Source organism: Myotis lucifugus, unplaced genomic scaffold (assembly GCF_000147115.1).
Source record: "Myotis lucifugus unplaced genomic scaffold, Myoluc2.0 scaffold_47, whole genome shotgun sequence".
Taxonomy (NCBI): Eukaryota; Metazoa; Chordata; class Mammalia; order Chiroptera; family Vespertilionidae; genus Myotis; species Myotis lucifugus.
In genome coordinates, this window is record NW_005871095.1 from 4,186,127 (window position 1) to 4,197,079 (window position 10,953).

General features: G+C 41.9%; 1 protein-coding gene across 2 annotated transcripts in view; it reads left to right on the forward strand.

The window, feature by feature from the left end:
- Positions 1–5,239, forward strand: part of LOC102428982 (prostaglandin F synthase 1-like) — a 20,981-nt gene extending 15,742 nt beyond the window's left edge. For both annotated transcript variants that reach the window (XM_014455552.2, XM_023753587.1), the window contains 2 exons: positions 2,049–2,131; positions 5,026–5,239. In XM_014455552.2, the coding sequence (XP_014311038.1) occupies positions 2,049–2,131; positions 5,026–5,068 (126 nt within the window). In that variant the 3' untranslated portion in view covers positions 5,069–5,239. The remainder of the gene's footprint in view (positions 1–2,048; positions 2,132–5,025) is intronic.
- Positions 5,240–10,953: the final 5,714 nt, after the last annotated feature.

A 10,953-nucleotide genomic window follows, 5' to 3' on the forward strand; every position in this document is an offset into this window, starting at 1 on the left:
GGGGGCCCCAAACCCCCCTTCCCGACCCTTTCTCTGTGTGTGGAAAGGGGTAGAAGACATAAACTTCCCCAATGGGCCTGCCCTGAGTGTGAAAAGGGTCAGCGCCCCCACCCCCCTGAACCGCCCTCCCCTTACCTTACAGAGGAACCCCCCAACCCCTGATCGACCTGCTCCGTGTTGACAGGGTGCGACCCCCAACCCCCTGATGGCCCCTGCTCTGTGAGTTACAGGGGGCAGCGCCCCAACCCCCTGATTGGCCCTGCTCTGTGCGTGACAGGGGGTGGCGCCACAACCTCCCCATCAAACCTGCCTGAGTGTGACAGGGGGCAGTGCCCCAACCCCCCAATCAGCCCTACCCTGAGCGTGACTGAGGGTGGCATCGCAACCTCCCGATCCGCCTTGCTCTGTGCATGACGGGGTGGCGCCCCAACCCCCCAATCGGCCCTGCTCTGAGCCTGACCAGGGGCTGCACTTAGGGATTGGGCCTGCCCTCTGCCACCTGGGAGCAGGCCTAAGCCAGCAGGTCGTTATCTGCCGAGGGGTCCCAGACTGCGAGAGGGCACAGGCCGGGCTGGGGGACCCCCTTCCCTACCCCCCCGAGTGCACAAATTTTTGTGCACCGGGCCTCTAGTATAAAATAAATATCAAAAACATAAATCTTTGTTTTACTATGGTTTCAAATATCAAAAAATTTCTATATGTGACACGGCACCAGAGTTAAGTTAGGGTTTTTCAAAATGCTGACACACCGAGCTCAAAAGGTTCGCCATCACTATTATAGACTGACCAAATTAACAAATGAATATATTTAAAAAAATTTATCTTTACGAACATTTCCCCCTCTAAACTAAACTCTCCTTCATATATCTTCTAGTCCCTTAGATCAATCAGTAATCTTCAACTTATTTAGTTGTAAACTTCATGAGAAACTATGTAAATTCTATTGTGCTTTAAGAATACAGCTAACAATTTCATCATGAGTTTAATATTTTCAAAATATGACATTTAGAGCTTATTATTCATTATGCATTTGCTCCAAGCATTGAAGCTGTAGATTTAGTTTATTCAGTTTATGCAAATATTTAATAGGCAAATCTAAATTTCATTCTTAAACCCACTCAGAAAAGTCCCATTTTATTTTTCAGTTCAACTCACCATGCTAATATATATATAATGACAACCAAGTCACTTCTGGAGTACATTTTTAAGATGAATAAAAGATGGATAGATAGATAGATAATAAATAGATAAAATAGATAGATCTAGATAGAGGCACTGGGTTTTCTATGAAATTATTCCCTGGATGAAATAATGAACTTCCCACTTTAATATTTATTATCAAAGATCTGTCGGCTTTGCTATTAATTGTCACTCTATTAGGGGAGTGTCAATTATATCATCAAACAAAAACAAATTAGACTTAAGTAAGAGATACTTTATTTGAGAGGAGGCCTTTCTGAATGTTGGGACTATAAGTGTCTCAAAGATAAATCAGAAAGATTTTTCTTTTATAGGGAAGTAACCTGACTAGAGAGAGAATGAGCGGGTGTGTGGTTGAATAATTGATCAGCAAATGCTTTTCTTGATGCCAATAGCTTCTTGGAGAGGCCTTTACAGGGGTTTGCTCTTCCAAAGCATGCTTAAGTTTGAGGCTGTGTCAAAATTTAGGGTGTTTGTATGGCAGGGTGGAGGCAAGAACAAAAGTTTGATCCAGTCAGCATGTATTTTGTCCAGATTATGCAATTATCTATTTGTTTAGGAGGAAAAAGCTTGTTATTTCTGTTGCAAACAATTCACTCAGAGAGATTTGGGGCCAATGATGTATAAAAAACTTCATTTAGTGGAGTGAAGCAGAGGAGGAGAGGGAGTGGGACAGGAGCCATGGTGAACCAGGAGGGGAGTTCTCAGGCCAGTACACCCGGAAGTGATGGCAGTGGACACTTCCCCTAGTGCTCTCCTTGCCTCTGTCCACCAGGAAGCCCTCATGTTCCCAGGTGGAAGCTCCCTACCTTGGGGAGAGTTTAATGTGATTCTTTCCTTCCTTCCAGGTTTTGGAGTTTGAATTGACTCCAGAAGACATGAAAGCAATTGATGGCCTGAACAGAAATTTCAGATTTTTTAAATTGCCATTGTAAGTGACTTGTAGATTGTTTTTCCTGGGTTCTTTCCTGTAATGCGTAGGTTAGCAGAGGGACTCAGCTTCCTTAAATAGGAAATATGGGCCTGATTTCTACTACAGAAGTAAATCTGGAGCTTCCTGGTAACCTCAGACCACAGGTTTACTCCAGGTTCAGACTCTGACCCAAGAGAAGTGTGAGCAGGGCTCAGAACAGACCATAGGTAAAATGGCCCAAGTTTGCATCATGGTGAATACGTGACTTTTATGCCCTAATTCCTGTGCCTGGTATACATACTCCCACTAAGATCTGACTTACCCATTTGACATAGAAGGCTCAGTGCCGACTTCCCACTATACTTTAGGGGTACTAATCCTATATACTAATCCTATATAATAAAAGGGTAATATGCAAATTGACCCTAACTGCAGAACCACCGGGAATGACCAGTCACTATGATGCGCACTGACCACTAGGGAGAAGGCGCTCAATGCAGGAGCTGCCCCGTGGTGGTCAGTGTGCTCCCACAGGGGGAGCACCATTCAGCCAGAAGCCAGGCTGATGGCTGCAAGGACAGTGGTGGTGGTGGGAACCTCTCCCGCCTCCTCAGCAGCGCTAAGGCTGTCCAACTTCAGCTTAGGGGAGTGGGCCTAAGCCGGCAGTCAGACATCCCCTGAGGGCTCCCGGGCTGCCAGAGGGATGTCTGACTGCCAGCATAGGCCCTATCCCCTGGGGAGTGTGCCTAATCCGGTAGGTAGACATCCCCCGAGGGATCCCAGTCTGCAAGAGGGTGCAGGCCAGGCTGAGGGACCCCCCTGAATGCACAAATTTTCATGCACCAGGCCTCTAGTCTAAAAATAAAAAGCCATTCAAAGTAAGAGGGAACAAGTACTTTTTGAGTTCAAACAGAATAGCTAATGGGAAAACATTAATTTAGATAGAAGCCCCAATAATGTTCATATTAGGAGACAGGGGCATTGGTTATTTATAAGAAAGGGAAGGGGAGCAATAATTACATCTCCAGAAGGAAAGCAGTGATGTTAATTCTAAACAATGTTTTTAATTTTCAGTCTAGTAGTCATCAGTCCATTACTCATGATAACTGTTTTCTTGTTATCCTCGCAAACAGTTCCCTGAGACAGTGTTGCCTATGCCAAGTCAAAAGGATATTTTGCCCTTTTTAACATTCCATAAAATGTGAGGCATAAGACATGCTGGGGAATTAGTTCCTCTGGCGTGGCAACTCTGGCGCCATTTTAAAGTGGCTCAGGTTATGTTATTGTTTATAGGAGCCTATGAGAATGTTTCATCTTTAATGCTTTTTAAAATCAGGAGGAAACATGGTTATAGTAATGACCATGTAACAATGAATCCAGCCTGGACTCTATTCATTTTTTCCTAGCACAACTATAAAATGTAACATGAATATTTTTAATGGAGGATGGGCCCAGGAAGGCAAGTGTATGTGTGGGTGTCAGAAAGTCATCCTTGGACCCGGTTCCACCGCTTCCCCAAAGGGTCAGTGGCATTTCTCCTTAACTGGGTATTCCATTTCCAAGGCATTATCCATTTCTTCCAAATTTCTCCCTTCGTTGGCCTTTTATCCTTATTACAAGCCCCATTTCATCAGTCATATAATCTCACCAAAATGTATAAATGGATCACAAAATTAATTGCTCCTAGTGACTGATGTGTCCCCAGCGGCATACATCAACATAAGATCCTCTGCATTTCTCTGGTTTCTAGACTCCAGACTTGCTCAGGGTCACATTTGTCCATCAGAAGACTAGCCCCTGGCAGCCCCTGACTCTTTGACTTTGACTTATTCACAACATCACAGGCCCCTTGTTCAGTAACTGCAGGAGGGTCTCAGGATGGAAGAGAAGGAAGACTCATCAAATGAGAGGAGTTTGTAAGGGAATTTAGAGATAAGGGAATAGAATTTTAGTTATAGCATAAAGATTGGGTTTCAAAAAAAATCTTAAAACTCCTTGTTTGTAAAGCTATGTTGCAAATTTGAGAAAAGACATTATAAATGAAAAAATGCGGGAAGTAGCTTTTCTGTTCCCAGGGGTTTAAAGTCAAAGTCTGTGATCTTTATCAGGCCTGTGATTGTATGCACCTGTCTTCCTAGACCAGCGATTCTCAACCTGTGGGTCGCGACCCCTTTGGTGGTCGAACGACCCTTTCACAGGGGTCGCCTAAGACCATCCTGAATATCAGATATTTACATTACAATTCATAACAGTAGCAACATTACAGTTATGAAGTAGCAACGAAAATAATTTTATGGTTGGGTCACAACATGAGGAACTGTATTTAAAGGGCCAGAAGGTTGAGAACCACTGTCTAGAGACCTTTGTCAACACACAGGTAGGTCCTGAAGCACACAATTTCTCAGAATGCACTCTTTAATGCAATCAAATCAGAAAGGACAATTTTTTAAAAGAAAATAAGAACCTGGACAAGTACTTTTATAAATTGTATGAAAGCAATAATTTCATTTGGCAGTTATACATATTAGCTCCTCAGGAGAGTTACAGGAGGACCCTGAATTGTTGAATGAATTGGTTAAAAAGAGCAACAGAATTCTCACTGTGAATGTTCTCATGATCTAGGGAAAAAAAAGTGACACATGGGCTGACACAACACATTTCAGCCCTGACTGTCACATCCTATGGCAAACTCTAATCTAAAGCAAACTACCTGTCACTTGGCTTTTCTACCACATGTGAATGTGGGAATTGAGCACATGGACCAGGAGCTGCATGTCTGTGTGTCAAGGCAGAAGGAAGGGATGGTTGGAAATAGAGAGTTTTTAGCCCATCCTGACTGCATCCACAGAGAAACCCTCTCTTTGACAGCATGGGACCGAGTTAGTAAATAAATATCCCTCTTTCTCTTTCAGTGCTGTAGGTCACCCCTATTATCCATTTTCTGAAGAATATTGACCATCAACTACCCATCATGTGTTCTCTCCGAATCTCCTGCTTCCAGGGTGTGGAGAGGATTTCTGCATTTGGGGGAGCTGATTAAAAGCAGTTCTGTAGTTTCACGCTGCTTCCCGGTTTTATTTTTTAAAATCTTTTTATTTTGTGAAATAATAAAGACTTCTAAATGAAGGTGTTTGTTTTTCCTGAGAATTAAAATAATATATACAAATGACAGAAAGTTGGGACAATAAAAGGTAAAGAAAAGAAAACAAAGATAATCTGTACTTAGCGTATTTACAAATTCTGGAACTTGGGGGGATTTTCATTCATGATTTCCCTATACAAAATGTATGTGCTCATTTACAACACTGAAATAATCCTCAACCTACAGGCTGTAAACTTTTTCTACTTAGCATAAGTAGAAAAAATTATTTAAAAATTCCAGTGCTATATTTTGCTGTTATAAAGCAGTGCATCTTATTAATTAATTTAATTTAATAATCATCTGCCTACATTTTGGCATTGTGATTAGTTCTCACATATTTTGCCATTCATTCATTTATTCATTCAGCACATCTTCATTGAACATCCTTTATGTGCCATTGTTTTATCAATAAATAACATAGACAAGAATTAAACTCAAATAAGAAATGTCTTGAGGCATGTAGTTGGAGCTGCAGGGCAGTGAGGGAGATGAGGGTAGGAAGGAGGAGAGTGGGAGTGCTTGAGGGAGAAAGGGGCTCACTGTGTTTACCCCAGGCACAGGTTTTAAGAGCCCTCCCCAGCCTGAGGCTCGAACTCTTGTGGAGGAGAGGGAGACTATTCTGGGTCCAGCTGTGGTGTGGCAGGCGTCTGATCTGTTTGGGTTGCTGGAGCCCTGAGAGCCTATAGGGAAATGGAGAGAAATGAGTGGTGTGTTTTTCAGGAGACAGCAAGAGTGGAAGAGCTGAGAGCCTGAGTATGTGAGGGAGCATTGAGCTCAGTGGACATGAGGACCTACCGGCTGCACTGCATGTCAGTGCTGGGCTTCCTCCTGTCCCTCTTCTCGCTACAAGTGTGAAGCACTGAGGGGGTTTCAAGATGGCAGTGGAGTAGGTGGACCTTTCTTGCACCTCCTCCCAGGGCCAGACTGGAAAAAAAAAAAACACCTAATCTGGGGAACATTCACCAGGAATTACCAACTGAGGACTAGCTGAGAAGGAGACTTTTACTAAGGGAGGGCAGAAATCACCTGGAGAGTTGTAGGAAGGGCAGGATCGTGAGAGGGGCTGGCCCAGCTCCAACCTTGGGGCAAGCCAAGAGTGAGGAGGGATATCTTGAGTCTGAGTGGAGGTGGATTTGATGGGTGGGGGTGGACAGGACCACGGGTATGTGTGGGGAGGTTCTCTGAGAGGAGTGAAGCGTGGACTCAAAGCTGGGATCCCCAGCCCAGAGCGCTAGAGCTGAGAACAACGGCCCACATTACATTCAGCCATGAAAGGTGATGGGGTTTCTGACTGCCAAGGAGAGGCAGAGCTGGTTGGAGAGGCTTTTTTTCCCCCCCAGAACACAAGATTTATGTTTACAGCCACTCATTTGAGTAGGCTTCAGTGGAGGGAGGGGGTGCGGACTGGATGCAGACTGGGTGCAGACTGGTGGGAAGCATTGTAGGGAGAGTGGAACGGTGGCAGCTGGGAGACCTGCAATCTGTTGTCCACCTCATACTGCAGTGACCATTTTTCCAGTGAGGTTCAGGCCCCTTCCAGCAACCAAAGCTTAGGAAAAGGCAAATATCCTGGCCTGGAGGATACAGCTTGCTCCACTCTGCATCTCAACCCCTGCTGAGGAGATGGTAGCAGAGTCCAAGCCTTCAGATTTGAACAGTATCAGAGGGAGTCAGTGACTGGCTTTGGGGTAGGTCCATACTCCCCGCTGTCCCAGAACCTAATTGGTACTTCCCCCTACAGGAGAGCTAATAGAAACTCCCGGCTTCCAGCAGATACCACTGGGCTGCATACGAGGGGATCCACTCAGCCAAAGGAAGAGAAATATTCTTAAATAGTCTCAGAGGAGTGACTCTTTGATGGGGAAACCCACTGACCATCTTCCCTGACATTTGAACTACCCCTCCCCTTCATGGGAGACCAAGAAATCTCATACAGCCAATTCAGTCTAAAGCCCTTTGAGAAAAAGCCTTTTCAGTGACTAAGATTATAGTTGGCCAGCACAGGGAGGTGTGCAGAGGCAGAGCTCTAGCAGCCTTGGGCCATTTGCTGGCCCTTCCCTAGACACCATGCTGAAAACAACAGGGATCTAGAGCTCAACTTGGCCCTCCCACTCATAGCCAATCCCTGTAGAGACAGACACAAACTGTGGATGGTTTGAAGCTTTGAACAGGTTGCTGATAGCCAAACATGGACAGCTTCTGACAGTGGTTAGCAGCACTTCCCAGGAAGCCCAGAAGTGGCAGACAAAACTGGAAGCCTCAGTCAACATAAGAGCAAAATCCAAAGGGAGCTACAAGGAGGCACTAAATTCTACTGAGATGAATACTACTTTCTTCTTCTTCTTCTCCTTCTCCTTCTTCTTCTTCTTCTTCTTCTTCTTCTTCTTCTTCTTCTTCTTCTTCTCCTCCTCCTCCTCCTCCTCCTCCTCCTCCTCCTCCTCCTTCTCTTTCTCCTTCTCCTACTCAGTCTACTCCTCCTCCTCCTTCTTTTTCTTCTGAATTGTTTTTTTTTAATTTTTTCTTCTTTATTGCTTTGTTATTATTTTTGTTTCTTTTTTCTTTCATATCTTTTATTTTTCTGTTTCCTTTTCTTACACTATTTTTTTTCTTCTCCTTCTTACTCTTGTTTCATTTTCTTATTTTTTGTCTTTCTTGCACCTCATTTTAACTTTTCATAATTTTTCTTCTTTTTCTTTTATACTGTTTTGCTTTCTCTATTATTTATTTTTATTATTTACCTCCCTTCTTTTATTTAATATTCCTTTTTATCACCAGCTTTTGTTTCTCCTCATATTTTTTTAATTTTCTTTTATTATTCCTATTCTCTTTCCTAATTCTGTTTTATTTTGTGGTTGTTTTTGTTGTTGTTGTAGGGGCCTTTGTATGTTTTTGTTTTGTTTCTTGGTTTGTTTTGTTTTGTCAGCAGTTGCACAACAGCTCACACAGCGTGGTTGGGGTTGAGCCTCACAGTCAGCCAGCTTGAGAGGAGATCCCACCCACAAACGGGACTAACAATTAAGACGCAATTGGAACAGAGAGAGCTCCCTCCCAAAACCCACACAAGGGACATTCCTAGGGCATCCAGCTCATGAGAACAAAGGGACTGCACCTCTGGGTATCACAGAACACTAATACATAAAGCCAATACTAATATTATTAGTACAGGGGTGGGCAAACTTTTTGACTCAAGGGCCACAATGGGTTCTTAAACTGGACCGGAGGGCCGGAACAAAAGCATGGATGGAGTGTTTGTGTGAACTAATATAAAGTCAAAGTAAGCATCATTACATAAAAGGGTACGGTTTTTTTTTTTTTTTTTTTTAGTTTTATTCATTTCAAACGGTCCGGATCCAGCCCGCAGGCCGTAGTTTGCCCACGGCTGTATTAGTATCACAGAATACTAATACATAGAAACAAATACCAAGGGACAGCAACAATGAGGAGACAATGAAAAAACTCCAAATGAAAAAAGGAGGAAACTCCATAAAAAGAGCTAAACAAAAAGGAGGCAAGCAATTCATCAGATATGCAAGATTAAAAGTGATGGTTATAAGGATGCACCAGGAACTTAGTGAGAACTACTAGGATATTAGTGGGAACTACAAGAGCATGAAAAAAGGAAATAAAAACAATGAAAAAGAACCAGTTACAAATGAAGAATACCATATCTGACATCAAGAATATACTGGAAGAAATCAAAAGTAGATTAAATAAGGCAGAGGATCTAATCAGTGATTTGGAAGCAAGGTAAAAAAAAACCCCACCCAATTAGAGCAGCAAAAATAAACAATGAATTGAAAACAAGAGTATAGTTTAAGGGAAAATTGGGATGATATGAAACATAAGAAAATCCACATCATAGGAGTACCAAGAAGAAGAACATGAACAAATAATAGAGACCCCATGTAAAGAAATAATGATAGAAAACTTTCCTCTGTGAAGGAAAAAGTCACAGAAGTTCAGGAAGCACAGAGAGTTCCAGTCAAGATGAACCCAGAGAACCACTGCAAGACACATCATAATTAAAATGACAAGCATTAAGAACAAAGAATCTTAAATGCAGTGAGAGAGAGACAGAAAGTTACCTACAAAGGAGTACCCCTTAGACTGTCAGCTGATTTCTCAAAGAAACACTTCAGGCCAGAGTGAATGGCATGAAGTATTCAAAGTAATAATTAATACCTATCCTCCTCAAACTATTCCAAAAAATTCAAGAGTAGTGAAGACTTCCAAGCTGTTTTTACAAGGCTAGCATTATCTTAATTCTACAACTAGAGAAAAACACTACAAAGAAAGAGAATTACAGGTCAATATCCCTGATGAACATAGATGCTATAATCCTCAACAAAATATTAACAAATCAGATCTAGCAATACATTAAACAGGTTATACACCATAACCAAGTGGGATTTATGCTGGGGATACTAGGTTGGTTTAATATTCACAAATCAATAAACATGATACATCATGTAAACAAAATGAAACATAAAAATCACATGATCATATCAATAGATGCAAAAATACATTTAACAAAGTCCAGCATTCATTTATGATGAAAACTCTCAGCAAACTAGAAATAGAGAGATCATACTTCAACATAATAAAGGCCAAATATGACAAATTTACAGCGAACATCATACTCAATGGGCAAAAACTAAAAACATTTCCCTTAAGAATAGGAAGAAGACAAGGATGTTTGCTTTTACCACTCTTACTCAACAGTACTCAAAGTCCTAGCCACAGTGATCAGATAAGAAGAAGACATAACAGGCTTCCAAATTGGCAAGGAGGAAGTAAAACTCTCATTATTCTCATATGACATGATATTGTACATAGAAAACCCTAAAGATTCCACCAAAAAACTGCTCGATTTAATAAGTAAATTAGGCAAAATAGCAGGATACAAAGTTGACATCCGGAAATAGATGGTATTTTTATACACCAATATTCAACTCTCAGAAAGAGAAACTAAAAAACAGTTCAAGTTATCATCGCAATAAAAAAATAAGATACCTGAGAATAAACTTAATCAAAGAGGTATAAGATTTATACTAAGAAAACTATAGAGTGAATTTTTTAAACTTAATTTAAAAATTTCCATTGCCATTTATATCCTCCATGACCTCTTCCATCTCCACCCAACCCTTCCACCCCCACAATCACTACACTTTTGTCCATGTCCATGAGTACTTTCTACTTTTTTCCCCTATTTTGCTCAATCCCCCCACTCCCCTAATTACCACCCCCCCAAGTTGTCTGCCTGCTCTCTATTTTTAAAAACAGGCTCCCATTCAACTGGATATATCTTGTTGTGATGTGATATCTGAAATTGTTCTGTCTTCACAGAGCCCAAGGATATTGCTGATACACAGAAGAAGGGAGGGCCAAGGTAATATCAGAGAAGGTCTTGGCCTCCCATGGATGATACCCAGAGTTAGCTAGCCTTCCTCAGGACTTCTTGTTGTGGAGCTTAAACCAGTTTGAGATAGCTTTTCTTGGTCTGGTTGTATCTTAACCAAAGCAGCTACCAAAGTTAATAATTTTCTCTTTACAACTCCCCTGTACTTTGCACCTAGCTAGGTATTTCAGAGTCTGTGAAAATTGCTGACTCATTCTCTGAGCATGAGCTCCAGTGGATTCTAAGGATTTGATCATAGTATTGGGTGGTATTAAAATAAAATAAAATGATACAGAAAAG